The sequence below is a fragment of the Periplaneta americana genome, chromosome 15, assembly GCF_040183065.1.
Source record: "Periplaneta americana isolate PAMFEO1 chromosome 15, P.americana_PAMFEO1_priV1, whole genome shotgun sequence".
Taxonomy (NCBI): Eukaryota; Metazoa; Arthropoda; class Insecta; order Blattodea; family Blattidae; genus Periplaneta; species Periplaneta americana.
Genome location: NC_091131.1, coordinates 133,995,056 through 134,010,469, shown reverse-complemented (window position 1 = coordinate 134,010,469; position 15,414 = coordinate 133,995,056). Strand labels below are relative to the sequence as shown.

General features: G+C 35.0%; 2 protein-coding genes across 3 annotated transcripts in view; both read right to left on the bottom strand.

Annotated features, from left to right (window-relative positions):
- Window positions 1-5,622, bottom strand: part of LOC138715356 (uncharacterized) — a 100,303-nt gene extending 94,681 nt beyond the window's left edge. Inside the window, exon 1 of the mRNA XM_069848183.1 lies at window positions 3,849-5,622. Coding sequence (XP_069704284.1) covers window positions 3,849-3,907 — 59 coding nt within the window. The 5' untranslated portion in view covers window positions 3,908-5,622. The remainder of the gene's footprint in view (window positions 1-3,848) is intronic.
- A 777-nt stretch (window positions 5,623-6,399) lies between these two features.
- LOC138715355 (uncharacterized) overlaps window positions 6,400-15,414 on the bottom strand; it is a 47,486-nt gene continuing 38,471 nt past the window's right edge. For both annotated transcript variants that reach the window (XM_069848179.1, XM_069848180.1), the window contains one exon: window positions 6,400-8,530. Coding sequence is in view for 1 of the 2 variants with exons in the window: in XM_069848180.1 (XP_069704281.1) it covers window positions 8,359-8,530 (172 nt within the window). In the remaining variant the exon portion in view is untranslated. The remainder of the gene's footprint in view (window positions 8,531-15,414) is intronic.

The window sequence follows — 15,414 nt, the reverse complement described above, 5'->3', positions numbered from 1 at the left end:
GCTCGTGACAATTTTACCCATCATGCATGTGCGCTACCTATCGGATTATGCTATGAACTACTTAGCGCTCGAGCGAAAACGTCTGATGCAGACCTCTGATGGCTACTTATAGTCATTGATTATTCAATGAGGATGGCGAGACCTCATATAAAAATATATATGTATATATCAATGTTAACAGTAACTCATGAACTGTTGTTGAAAATGACCATGAAGTCATTTAAATATGCGCTCCTGCATACATGGCTTGAATGTCTTAAATGCAGGTAGTAGGCTATTGATAATACAATGAGAGAAGTTCGGCCGTCACCATGGATCATGTCCCGGTGTGGGTCAGATGGAAAGAGCATTCAGCGCGCACAGCTGAGAGGTTCCGGGTTCGATTCCAGGTGCCGGAATTTTTTTTTCTCAAATTAATAGATTTTGATTCTTAGCAGACCCAAAAAAATTGAGTTATTACACCTAGTAACAATAGGTCTATACGTTTGCAATAATGATGTATCGTAACACTTGGTTTTCACTCACATCCTTCACTGTTGACAGTCATTCCAGGATGCAGAGTTTGGTGCGAGATTTGTGGCAGAAGTCTCTAAACCTCTAAAGGCATGGCTACGACCTTGACTCGGAAGCTTGAAGGGGACAAGAGAGGAGATATCAATTCACTACATCTCAGTATGAAACAAGGCTAGCCTTCTGCCACAATAATATGTCGCGCTATATTGGTGTTCTGGGGGTGATGATGGTCGCCTTCTCGTGGTACCCCCTGAACTATGTTTAATGAACATAGAAAAAAAAACGACCATCCAACATGCTCCAATGACAAATACAATCCGAAGTAAAATATTTTGGAGGTAAAAAAGTCCCCTCATTCGGATCTCAGGACGGGGAATATTTTAGCATCACATAAGAAGACAAAACACAATATAATTCTACCTCAGCTGAAGGTCTTACAGTGGAATGCTGGGGGTCTTAATCAAGCCAAGAAAACTAAAATACATAAAATTCTAATAGATAAAGACATTGATATGTTTGCAATAATGGAAGCCAATGTTGCAGCTGAACAATTACAGTTCTTTGTTTTCAAGAACTACAATACATTTCTGGGTCATTTGCGAAATTTGTATAACAAATGGACGATTGAGAACGTCAAAATTAAAGTATTATTTAGTGCATATTCTGCATGTATTAATATAGTGCAATGTCTCTGCCATAGTAATCAGCCACTGTACTCTGACCTTGCTTTACAGCATTCTCTACAAGCATCGATGAACCTTTGATGGCACGACGAAATGTCAGGAGTGTTATGGGACAAGACAGTGGATCTTTATAGAAATAGAATTCCTTTGTTTTTATAACAGATATTCTTCAAACAGTGCATAGTTCTTAGAATAGTAACAGAATTAACTTCAGATCAAAAATGAACAATTAGTATATTAAATATCTTAATATCAAATCTTTTACCTAATATAAAATAATAACTTGTTCAGTAACTAACAGAAACCATTCTTTTATCATCATCATCATCGTCATCATCATCATCGTCATTGCAGGTATTAGGCCTAGTGGTCTGTTATGGTCTCTGTCCATCTTTTCAGGGGGCGTCCCAAAGATCGTCTTCCATGTGGTATATAGTGGAGAATTTGTCTTGGGAGTCTGGAACGGAGTCCCAAAGCCGGTCCAAAGGCTATAAGGTGGCAACCCCACCACTGAACTTACTACTCCTCGGCTAGCAACCGATTAGTAGGACATTTATATGCTTTCAAGTCTCCGAACCATTCTTTCAGTAACAATTATCTTAGTAGATTGCCCTTAAGGCGAAGATATTTGAGCTTTAATTTCTTTAATGATAGATAATTAGAAAAAAATTGAGGCTCTGTTTTGAATGATGTAACAGACATGACATGGAGTAACAGATCTGACAGGTAACAGACATGACAAAGCAAACAAGCATGTGCGAACCTAAAGTTTTTTTTTTTTTTTTTGCTTAAAAATCTCCAAAATAGCAACTTAGCTACTGCACACGTGTACTATTATGTCCTCTTGATCTTGACTTTATATCTTGTTATTTGTGGAAAACACAACACTAACAGATCTGACAGAGTAAAATTTAATGCTTAGACTAAAACATAAAGCAAGAGTATGACACACAAACAAATCAAAATGGGTGAACATAGCAGTACAATCAAGATGGTTTTTTGTGCATCATCTTGGCTTGTGCTGACATTGGTGGATTTCTTTTTCAACTGTGTACCCATAGGAACAGAATGGTGTAACAGAGCTGACTGATTTACTGGACTAGAGTAATTATGCAATCATATTATAAGGAAATATAAAGTCAGACACAAATGCAGAAGTTTTGATAATATCAAATGTTTCTTTAATTTTTTTTTCAATTACATTATTAAACAGTGCTTTTTCTGTACATAATCGTGCTCCATTTTAAATACTTAACTAGTATGGACAAGGCATTTTAGCTGTTACTATGAGAATTTTATTTTATTCTCGTGAAATATTGCACATCAAGGAAATACTTCTTGTGACTTTACTACATTAGTATTGAAACTACTCACTGTTAGGAATTTATAACTCTATCATTACCAGTATAAATGCAATAATTGGAAGGGTATGAATTGATGGAACTCATTTGTTATCAAATTCTGCAAATGACACTTCTACAACAGGGAGCTTCTACCTGAAAGCCAGATTTGCATAATATATTCGTTACTTCAGATTTGTCTTCCTCAGTCATTTGTTTAATAATGTTGAAGGTTAAAGTTACCGTATTCCTCTTTTGATGCCAACTAGTATGCCACTAGCTCTTTGCTTGCTTTGGGATATAAAGGGAAGAAACATTAAAAAAAAGATTAATACAAAACAAAATTATTTCACACATAACAATAAATATTATACACAAACTGAAGGATTACCAATGGGTTCACCTATATCAAGTATATTATCTAAAATCTTTATTCATAATATAGAACAAACACACATACTAAACACTGACAACAACAAACACGCAGAGAGAATAATGTACTGGCATCGATATGTAGGTAACATAATAGCCCTATATAATGGAAACAAAAGACAAAGAGAAAACCTACATCAACAACTCAACAAAATACATCCCAAATTAATGTATACAATAGAAACAGAACGTAACCAAGCTATAAATATCTTAGACATCACCATAACCAAAACAAATAATAGACATGAATTCAAAATATACAGGAAGCCCACCACAACTGCAACACACATACACAATTCGTCTAACCATCCCATACAACATAAACATGCAGTTTTCCGTACAATGACACACAGATTAATTAACATACCAATGAACAATGACAACTATACTTAAGAAATAAACACAATAAAATATATAGCACAAGACAATGGGTATAACTCTAACATGATAGACACACTAATAAAAAAGTCAAAACAAAAACAGAACAAACCAACACAAACACCACGTGAGAATAAATAAATAACATTAACATATCACAACTAATACTTACAAAATTGCAATTTCATTCAGAAAACTAAAATGCAAGATAGCATAGAAAACAAATAATACAACACAGAAATATCTAAATAATCACATCAAACATTCAAATAAATATAATTCAACTGGGGTTTAGAAACTAAAATGCAATAGTTGCCCACATTTTTACATAGGACAGATAGGAAGAACCTTTCAAACAAGATATAAAGAACACATTAAAGATATAACCAAACCATACATCACATCAAATTACGCATAACATATTATCAACAATAATCATGACTACAATAATATAGAAACAGAGAAAACAAGGTTTAAAGTTTTCATGCATAAAAAAACTTACAATTTTTTGCTTGAAGGGTGAGTAGACGCAGCCTGCTCCATAATCAGGGTCTTCATCATCTTGTAGGCCAGCCAGATCCTTCTTGCCTCCTTAGACTGTGCAAGGCAGCGTATTCTGGCTTGGTAATACGTAACGTGTCAAGTTCTTTAGTTCCTGCTGACATACCTAACTCTTGGAGCACTTTGAATCCTGCAATATTGCCATTATTCCATGTTATCACAGCATCTGGCACACCTATTTGAAGAGTCTTGAAGCCAACAAAGACAGTTATAGGAATTCGAATGCAGATGGTATTATTGAAAGCTTCATCCACATTCTGCATTTTGCCATGGAGACATTTCTTCAACAATTCAGGATGAGCAAGATCTTTGTAAATTGGTCTGATTTCTTGCATAACTGCCTCAGGGATGGAATGTTTATGGTTGAATTTGTCGAGGGTGCCAGCTGCTTCTGCCTTTCTGTGTTAGGAGGCCGAGGACACAGTGCATGAATTGGCTTCACATCAGTGGTAGAAGGTGGCCCAAACTGCTTGCTTCATTGCACCCAAGTCTCCAAAACTTTCCATAATTGCATTTCTATAATAATTCTGGAGTTCAATAATTTTGTCGGTTAGTCTACATTTCAAAGACTTGCCATCAGAAAGTTTTTGTCTACCAAGTTTATTCTTCAAGTTTCGAAGATGTGTACCCATCCTCTTTTTCACATGAGCTACACATTCTAACTTCTTTATGGGGGACATTGTAGGGATTGCTTTGGCAAACAGCATTGAAGGCTTTACTATCACAATTGCCTAGATATTCGGTGCATCTTTCACCTCGTTCTGCCTCAGACCTATTGAAAATAGCTACTTCCATGCCCCCACTAGAACCTTCATAATTTTTCAGACATGTAGGTTCATTTGTTCATTCTTACCTACCATTGTGCAATCATGGCAGTATTTAGCGTGAACTTGAAAATCCATCACCTTTCCCATGTCAATACTCGTTGCTGTTGAACAACCATTTTTCGAAGTGCGTCCCCTTTTCTGTCAGCTTCCATCAAACGCAATGGCAATCTCCTTGTCAGTTTCACTTATTTCTGCTGCTTCTAAAGCCGCAGATTTCATTGAATTCTCTGCTATTGTACTGATCCCATTTAATATACAATTGGTATACCTGTAACACTTTGTAGGGGGATTTGGTAAATTCATCATACCACACAGTACTTTACCACTTGCAAGCCCCTTCTCCATGCATCGAAGGCCATACACTAACCTCACATTTGTCTCATATAGGCACTATTATTACACTTTTGTGAGGTATAAAATGATTTCTCACTGTTGCAATTATTACACATAATTTTCAATTTACAAACTAAACGTACTCTAGCACTTGCAACTTCAAAGTAACCTGACCTCCACATAAATTACAGGATACCATGTCACACAGAATTGTTTTTAGTATGCCTATATCTATTATAACATTAGTATTCACATCAGAAACATTATCTAATGTGTTTACATTGCCTGTTATCTTCCTTTTAGAGGCACTAGGAGTTTCACTAACATGAGGTCTACTGTTATTGTTTTGATTTTGAACAGCTAATGACCTGTTCTAATATGTTTATTGCCATTGAATTTCCGTTTTTTGAAGACTCCTTTTGGTTTCGTCATTATAGGAAACAAAAATAACACAGTTTATAAATAACAAACTTTGTAACACGCCAAAAATTACAAGACACACGCTTTCAAGTACAACCAGCCATGCTTTCACATGAAAGAGCAAATTGTTACCAACACAAGCCAATCAGAAGCGAATATCGAAACATTCGATTATCGAAATACGCGATGACAGTGCTATCAATAAGTGGTATAGAAACTCCACTACAAGACTAAAAAAACCCCAGCTTTCTAACTGAAATAGAACCAAAGATATGGGACATTATGTGGAAGGGTGTATAATTTTATTAAAAACTGACAGCTGTCATAATTAAAAAAAAATAAATAAATAACGCACTTATAATTGGAATTCAGTAATAAATCATACACAGAAATGCTCAGAAAAGAACAGACAATTTAATTATGAAAAAAAAAAAATTGATATTTCCCCCCCCTCCCAAATTTTGGCCTACCGTCTTACCTTCAAACTAAAGACAGGTAGGCCTACACATTGCACATCTCCATGATGGTCAGCACAACACACAACTACTGCTCAGACAACACTTTCCATAGGCAATGGTTTGCAGAATTGCCCAGTGTTAGTATTCATTAACTCAAAAATTTTACAATTTCAAATTAAGGATACAGAACCTCCAGATAAAATAGGAAATTTTGTAATATAGTAGGCTGTTATCAGCAGCAAGTCATAATATCCCATGAGGAAAGGTTTTTAAATATAAACCCTTCTGGAACAGAAAACTCTCAGAATACAAAATACTTCGAGAAAACGCAAGGAAAAGGCTGAGAAGAGTAAAAACATTGGAGGAAAGCAGCAGCATCTCTTAGGAAGGAAGTAATGTATGCAAAAAAACAGTCTTTTGAAACATTTTTGAATAGAATTGATTACAGAACAGATTGATTGATTCATTGTTTATTCTATACATGGATGTACATATCAATTATATAATAAAAAACACAATAAAATTAAAAATACAAGTTAAAATACACAATTTCATTGCTTCATTAAATAATAAAAAGAAAAGCATAAAAAAGAATCTATTACAGGATGTCAAAACCTGCACATTGTGCAACTGTCTCTGTGCGATGTGCACTCTCTATTCCCCTACCTGGAGGGAGTGAATCACCTTGGAGGGGAACATGACAGGGCTATACAGACCTGCAGCAGCTTTTGTTTCAGTAATACAGTTTCAGTATGAGTGTCGATTTGGGTGTTCTGTGAATGAGTTATGATAAATAAAGTGAGGAGTTCACAGATAACGAAGAAGAGAAATTACGAATCATATAACATAATTGTTATAATATTTTCCCAGCCAACAATAATAATTATTTTAAAATAAAAGGCTTTCATCAGCCTATGTCGAGGTAATAGTGTTGTGAGATGACAATTTAGATCAGATTAGTCAAGTTCCCAAAATATGATATTGCCAGCGCTTATTTCTTAATCAGTACTCTCATAGCAAAACGTACTTGACAATGGCGTTGTTTTGGAGTATGTACTAACACAGCCATCAAAGGTTAGACGACTTACGACTTTCATTTCATAAACTGGTAAGTGATGAGAAAATAGTGAGGAATACATGTGAGGCTCTTGAGGTTGTAAGAAGAGAAGAAAACAACTATTTGCAAGATGGAAAAATTTTCTAGAAAAATATATAATGGCACATTTTCCATCTCACGTCACAATATTAATTCAATATACTTGTATTAATAAATCTTTAAATCTGACATAAAGAGAATATCGTCGCTTCACAGCTTGTGAACTACACTTTTAATTTCTTTGAGTAACGCTCCCAACTTTTCAATACTTGCTCTCAACGTTTTCAAATTTTCTAAATTTAAATTCTAAGCTTAATTTATATTTATTAATATTTAATATTAATATTAATTTATATTGACATACAGCAAAGAAATGAGTTCAATATAAAAAACTTCACAATGTCCTACTGCATGTAATTAATTGGGAGTATAATATTTTCAACAATTGTACACCAATGGTCACAGTAAATAATAATGCTTGACGAACAATGATAGAGTAGGGTGTATTACTTTAAATTAATTAGTATCTACTACGTAAAATGAAATACTTGTTCGTTTCTTGTTGTTTCGAAATTACTGCAATTTTTTTTCTTCAAATACTGTATAAAAATTATATTAATAAATTATGCTTTACAAACCACTACTTTGTGAAGTATAACTGAGTAAGCCTAAAGTTTCTTGTATTACAATTGTCAAATGTAGACACTGATAATAACTGTGTTTTTTTCGTTCTTCTAACTATGTTTATAATGTCCAAATATCTATTTAATCCAACCCTAGAAGTGCAGAATAGATTATTGTACACCCCTCCAGCTCATGACTTGTTTATTCTTATAAACTGTATTAACCTACACAGGCTGCTATGTAGGCCTACTTATAATTTTGTATATCTTTTGACTTATTCTGTATCACAAAGCTATAATGCTGATCAATAAATGAAATGTAATACATTTACATCTAATATTAACTATCCACTAGCACTGCATTTTTGTCTATTTTTCTGTACCTTTTCTTGAAACTGCACGCACACAATGATTTCTTTTGACTTCCTTGTATTTTTTCCAGAGCCAAGCAACTTCTAATGATTTATATTCATACTTTTCTCATAACATACCTAGCATGTCATTTTCATTCAAAGAAAGCTCTGTTTGTGTGGAAGCATCACACATTTTATTTGAGAGATCACTGGTAAAGTCATCAAGTTCAGTTGACGCACAATCTTGCAGTAAAGAGTCACCATTAAAGGATTGAAGTAACTTTTTCCGCAATACTTCATACTTTCTGGGTCTCAATTTTCTTTTTACTGGAGAAGGTGGATTAGGAATATCGAATAGTGTTCGAACAGCATTCCACACTAACTTGTTTATTAGTGTACGTAAACTGCCCATCTTCGAAATGATTAGAGCACAGTTTTATGTTATTATATAAATAGTCAACACTCTTATTCATTAAATCTTTCCTTCCAAGGTTTATCAAGCACAATCTGTTCCTGAAAAAAAAAAAAAAAAGCATTAGATTAGATTAGATTAGATTAGTTTGCATAGACACGAGGGCTTTTCTATAGCACGTGACACTGAAATTTCCAACTTGCATTGTTCTAAGTTCTGTAGTGTGGAAATCTGTGACAGGTTAGTTCAGGCTTTTGGTATGCCTTGTATATACTAAGTGAAGTGAAATGTACGTTTTGCATTCATTTTTAAGCGTTCTACCTCTTTATTTTACATGTTAAACAGTCACTTTTAAGTTACCTACACTGATCAGTTCTTTCCAATTTTCAGTTACACTGACCAGCAAAAAAGTGGATCACCTAAGATTTTAAAGAACTATAATCATTTTATAGCTTATGCTTTAGGTTATTTTTTCTACATTCTGACTAAGGCATACTTTAAAATGAAAAAAATCATGTAACCTGTGCACTTCATCCCGTCATCAAAATGCTTTTTGTTTGCAGTTTATTTTGTGCGAGATCGTGCGTATTTGCTTGGTTTCCGCACAAAACCAATCCGCACCAAAAATTCCACATTCAGTATTCCCAACCTAACACACACAACAATTTTCCTCTTCTTACCGCTTAAGTGACATATTGATTTTACTGCTTTAGGCTTTTAACATATTTTTTTAGAGATGTTCAATATAGTAATAATTATAAATTGGAAACTTACCACTGCAATTTCACCTAAATTGCACTGTTAATTATTGTTTTTAAATATTTGCAAAAATTAAGTAAACCCTACAACTCCACTAAAGTTACTGCATTCGTGATACAAGTAACATTAAGAAAGCCGTGAAAAAATCAACAAACTTGCCAATGTTATTACTGCAATATGTTATATAAATAATATTTTTAAAATATCAAAATGAAAAATAAATCATTACATAACCTTACCGTTTGTTTTAAGTTCGCATTTATAGACTGGGGGAAAAAAAAGACAGACGTATATCACGGCCTGCTGGAGTATAGTAAACACAGAAAACATTTTAAAGCAACAATGTTGAAGATAGATATTTTTGTTTTGCAAATTTGCCGTCATTGAACAGAAAGCAAGATGGAGATTTCATTGCAACTAATTAGAAATTCCTCTTTCAGATATGTAATAAACGATCTTCGCACAAAATAATGTACGATACACGAGCGGTATGTTTTCTTTCAATTCTCGGAAATTGAAAAAGCGAAACGTAGTTGAGCTTTTTCAAACTTTTCCTCAAACATGAAAACTTCAACATACCGCTCTTGTAACGCATATTACTATTAAGTTCTAAAGTGTTGTAATTTACACAAAATTTCAAGTAATCCATTTTGTGGCTTACATTAACAAATGATTATGCCACTGTAACTGTTACTGTGCGCGTATTGTGTTATCACTCCTAGTGTCCTCCATGCTAACCACCAGATCCTGAGATTCCACTTCTCCTACATATGCACAGATGTTCAATAGGATTTAAGTCCGGCTGCATCCCGATGTCACGAAGGCAGTGAGGAGCATGGAGGGGGATGGTTATGCAAAGGGAATTACACGGTCCGCTAACACCTCCACTATATATTGGTGCGCCTCCATCGACGAAAACAAGTTTTGCTTGAGTTCAAAAACTGATATCGCTCAAACCATGACAGAACCATCCAAACAGCGAGTTGCAAGGCGAGTATTGCTCCCCACTCTCTTTCTCTAACATCAGATAACCGAAAGCAAACTCGCGATTCACCCGTGAACGGCACCATTGACCACTAGTCCACAGTCCAATTCTGGTGCTGACGCATGAACTGTAATCACACTGCCCTATGCTGGAGGTGAGTGATGGTGAAATTACAGTCTTTTTGAGGTCAAATTGGCTTCCTGGAGTCTTCGTCTAACATTTCTCTCCTCACAGTGATGTTCCTCACTGTTTCGAGATGCTTTCTGGCCTGGACCGCAGTCGTGTGGAGATATCGCAAGATACAGAGAATCAGAAACCTGTCATCCCTGGTTGATGTAGATCTACCACGGCCTGATTCTGGTTGTCTGAGGTTGGTCCCCAGTTCACAGAATCACTGTAGGATACATAGAATGCTTCTATGATAGCATTAACTGCAAAAAGAATGATTCATCCATCTTCAACCAAAGTGACAGCTCTCGCAATATCGTCTCAAATAAGAGGCATTTTAACTTATCAAATTGAAAACAGAAACTGAAGAAACATTTTGATTTACGACAGACAATGTGTGATGCATTGATAATTCATTAATAGGGCCACCACACAATTGTAAAACATGAAAGTTTTATTACTGGTCTGTGTCGTAAAATCATAAATCATAGTCTAATGCTTAGGGACACAAAGTGGCTCCCGAGGTGGTGTGGCATTTTATGACCTAATATTATGTTCATCTCCAAAAATGTTGAATACCTACATCCATACGCGGAGAGAGGACAGTTTCCTTGGGGGGGGGGGGGGCAAAGCAAAACCATAGAATTCCCATATAACGCAGTTATGGTGTCATCATTTACGTCCTCCCATCCACACTTGTGGAGTAATGGTTAGCGCATCTGGCCGCAAAACCAGGTGGCTCGGGTTCGATTCCCTGTCGGGGCAAGTTACCTGGTTGAGGTTTTTTCCAGAGTTTTCCCTCAACCCACAATATGAGCAAATGCTGGGTAACTATTGGTGCTGGACCCCAGACTCATTTCACTGGAATTATCACCTTCACTTCTTTTGTCACTCAATTGTACCTACACCGATTTCACATTTCTGATAATCCTACTCGTCTGTGGTGTAATAATCATGATGAAGATCTGAACACATTCTTCTATACTGTCCATCCATAAATCACAAAAGAAGTAAATTAAAATCATCAGTACCAGTTGCAGAAGACACAGCCCTGCAGTATATAAAGACTACACCCCACCTCTGGCTACTAGCAACAGGCATCTATAATGAACACCGATCAAAATACCCCTCATTTCTCGTGAAAAACAACTGAATAGACTACAGTGGACTATAGTGGACTTTATGTTGTCAGCAAACAGCTGGATACATTAAGAAGATTCATTGATCACCTTCACCTCATTCAGATGCTAAATAAAGCTTCGTAAAATAACCTACTAAAAAAAAAATTACGTCCTCCCTTCATTGTAGCTTGACCATGGTACAGTGCAGTATATCAGAATATGACCATTTATTAGTATAGGGCTTGAACTGTAGATCTGCTATAAATTATAATAGGGCATAATTTAAAACAATCTCCCTCTTTTTCTCTCTAATACAGAAACACATATACATGAATAAAACTACGTATCACTGCTAAAAGAAGTATTTTTATCTTAAGCTTTCCTGAAGATATCTAATTTTGTGTTGTTTGGGTAAAGGGAGACAAGTCATAAAAATGAGTTTTGAGACAAATTAAAATTAAACTTGGAGCCCTTATTGCAAAAAACTTTCTACACAAATAAAACACATCAACTGCTAGTATTCTTTTGATTTTTGCACACTCACTTGTATAATTTAACTGAGTGTTCATCTGGGGAACAAAATTCCATCTGCACAAAAAATGACTTACCTGAACACCACAGAATTATTTTATTTAATCTCGTCTTTAAGTTTACACATTATACCTGGATCACTTTTCTTTTTTCTGCATTTTTGTGCAGTATGTTACTCATATTTCTCCAAGTGGCGGTCTGAACACCTGCAGACTTTTAACACATGAGTACAGGCTGTTACAAAAGAAATATTACAATGCTTCCATTCCTCAAATGAGGTATAGAAATTCTTATACATTCAAAAATTTAAAATATTGTCCAGACAATAATCTGAAGACATTAATTCGTCAATTCAAGCAACAAAAACTTAATCATAAACAAAAGCAAATTCAATATTTTGTAACGTTAATAAAAGAAAGAGTTTAGACAAGTTTGGGGGGCAGTGCCCCCCCCCATGCCCCTCCATCATAACTCCGCCTATGAATACATCTCTCTTTGGTCATAAAACCTATTCAATTTAATAATACTCTCTCTACATTGGTGGTAACTTCACCTACTGTATATTTGATGTCTTATTTTTTTACTTGGTTATTTAACGACACTATATCAACGACTAGGTTTTTAGTGTCAATGGGATTGGTGATAGCGAAATGGTATTTGGCGAGATAAGCCCGAGGATTCGCCACAGATTACCCGACATTCGCCTTACGGTGGGAGAAAACCTCGGAGAAAAAACCCAATCAAGTATTCAGCCCAACTTAATTCTTGAAAATACTATCAAAAAATGTTCAAAATGTATAAACATTTATATCAATAGAACAACTAATATAGATTTTAAAAGGCCTATCTTTTGGAATTGCTAAATGATACCTAGGGTAAGTTAATTGATGTTATTAAATAAAACAATTTCAAATGAATATCAGAAATTTAGTACCATTTATCTAATGTGCAAATAATCACGTCAATTCATTTATACATAGGCCTAGTATGGTGGCTATCTACTTACCATAAAAATGTACTGCATAAGCTTCTTTTTTTATGTGAAATAAATTAACATAAACCAATTTTTGTAAGTTTTTAATTCAAGGAATTAAAAAATAATAAATATTTTATACGAACTCTAGGCATAAATTAAATGTTTTATGCTAATTTTAGGCCTACACACTATATTTTTACAACAATTGTTATTGTTTAGTCAACTGTCCAAAGAAAGGTGTGAACCTCACAAGTGATACCAAGAAGGCACCACTTATGAGGAAACTAGGCCAGGAGATAATGGGGTAGCGTGACCAGTTCCTTTCCCCCTTACAACAGTTATGGAACACTTATTTTCAAGAGTGTTTAACCTACAGTATATGTACATTGGAAAAAAAAAACAATAAGTATTTGAAATTTCATTACTAATTATGTTTAGACATAAAGACTTCCAATAAGAATAAAAATTGCAACTGGATTTTAGGATAAACTTTAGTGACACATGAACATAACGTTTGTACATAAATCAAAATGTTGTCCATATAAGAAGTTGATTGTTGTGTGATGTGTCTCACTTTTACATATTTATGAAACATTAAAAAATGAAATGTTTTGAAGAAATATAAGCAAATGTAAATTTGAGCGTGACACACGAACTCTCAACCTTTCCTTGTAATAATTGCAATCACGCACGAAATAATCATTGTATTACGGTTTCTATGCATTATAATCGCATTGTATTCTTCACCCAACATAATTAGGAACATTAAATCCAGATATTTGAGATGGGTAGGGGATGTAGCACATATGGGCGAATCCAGAAATGCATATAGAGTGTTAGTTGGGAGACCGGAGAGAAAAAGACCTTTGGGGAGGCCGAGACATAGCTGGGAGGATAATATTAGTGTATTTGAGGGAGGCAGGATATGACGATAGAGACTGGATTAATCTTGCTGAGGATAGGGACCGATGGCGGGCTTTGTATTGTATTGTATTGTATTTATTAACATTCCATGGTATTCATACATGCTTACAACTAGAATATGGAACAAGTCAAAAAACTTAATACTATTATAAAATCTTAATTTATAGTCACATTCTGGATGAAATATATACAGACGAGATTTACAATATAGTCTACTAGTACAACAAATAGTTTTAGTATCAATTTCATGAAGTGTTATTGAATGTCATGAATTCACCTACAGAATAGAAGGCGTGAGAAATTAGGTACCGGTACTTCTTTAATTTGGCCCTAAATAATCTTATGTTTTGAGTTTCATTTTTTATATCGATAGGGAGGCTATTAAAAATTTTTACTGCCATATAACACACTCCTTTTTGATAGCACGATAGACTTGCCGATGGAGTATGAAAGTCATTTTTTTGACGTGTATTTATGCTATGAACTGTTGAATTAGTTACAAAGTTTTCATGATTACATACAAGGAAGACTATTAATGAAAAGATATACGGACAAGCCATGGGCATTATTTGTAGTTTTTTGAAAATAGTCCTACATGACTCCCTAGATTTCGCACCTACTATTATTCTAATTACTCTTATGTGAGGGCGACAATGAACCTCCGGGTTCCTTAAAAGCCATTTGTAAGTAAGTAAGTAAGTAAGTATGCATTATAATTATTAACAAAGGCCAGCACTTCATTATTAATTGAATTTAACATACAGAAGTAATGATTTATTTGCATTCAAATATGTGATTTCTAATAGATAATTTCGCGCTCTTAAACCACAGATTTCTTTGTGCTTTTTCTCCCACTTACGTGTTGTTACACAATCAGTGTTGTCATATTCAAAAAATTCGGATCGTAACGAAAAAAATGACATATAACAAGCAGAGATTCGTGAGAATTTTTTTTTTCGTAAAAATGTCGCATTTCCATGGAATGACCCATTAAGCAGAGTGTATTCGCCTGAAAAGTACTGTTAGCCAGCCGCTTGCTCCAAGGTTAGCCTCACACCCCTCAAAACAATCACCCCTAACTTCTCCAAGGTTCAGGGCAGATGATCTGTGTCACCGACAGTACCCAACAGTGAAGTTTCTTGCTTTTACGAGAGGATTGAGAAACCAATAAAAATCCATACAGAAGAAAACGTCGTCGTAATTAAAACGAACCATATATCAAATTGTCAGAATCTACATCAGCCCAATATCTACTGTGATGCTATAGCAACGATCCTGCAAGCTGTCATACATGTAAACCCAGATGACAACAGACATTCAGAATATCTCCACAGTCAACTGCAAGATAAAATTCGAACATTGGTTCAACAAAGAGTGTTCGGAGATACGTAAGGCCAACTGAACGTCCTTCATAGAGGCAGAGCCTCCAAAAATGGACCTACTGAATTATGCGAAAAAACACAGGACATAAGATTCTCCTCACGGGTCCACTGGAGCCGGAATTCATTGCCAACTGTTCTC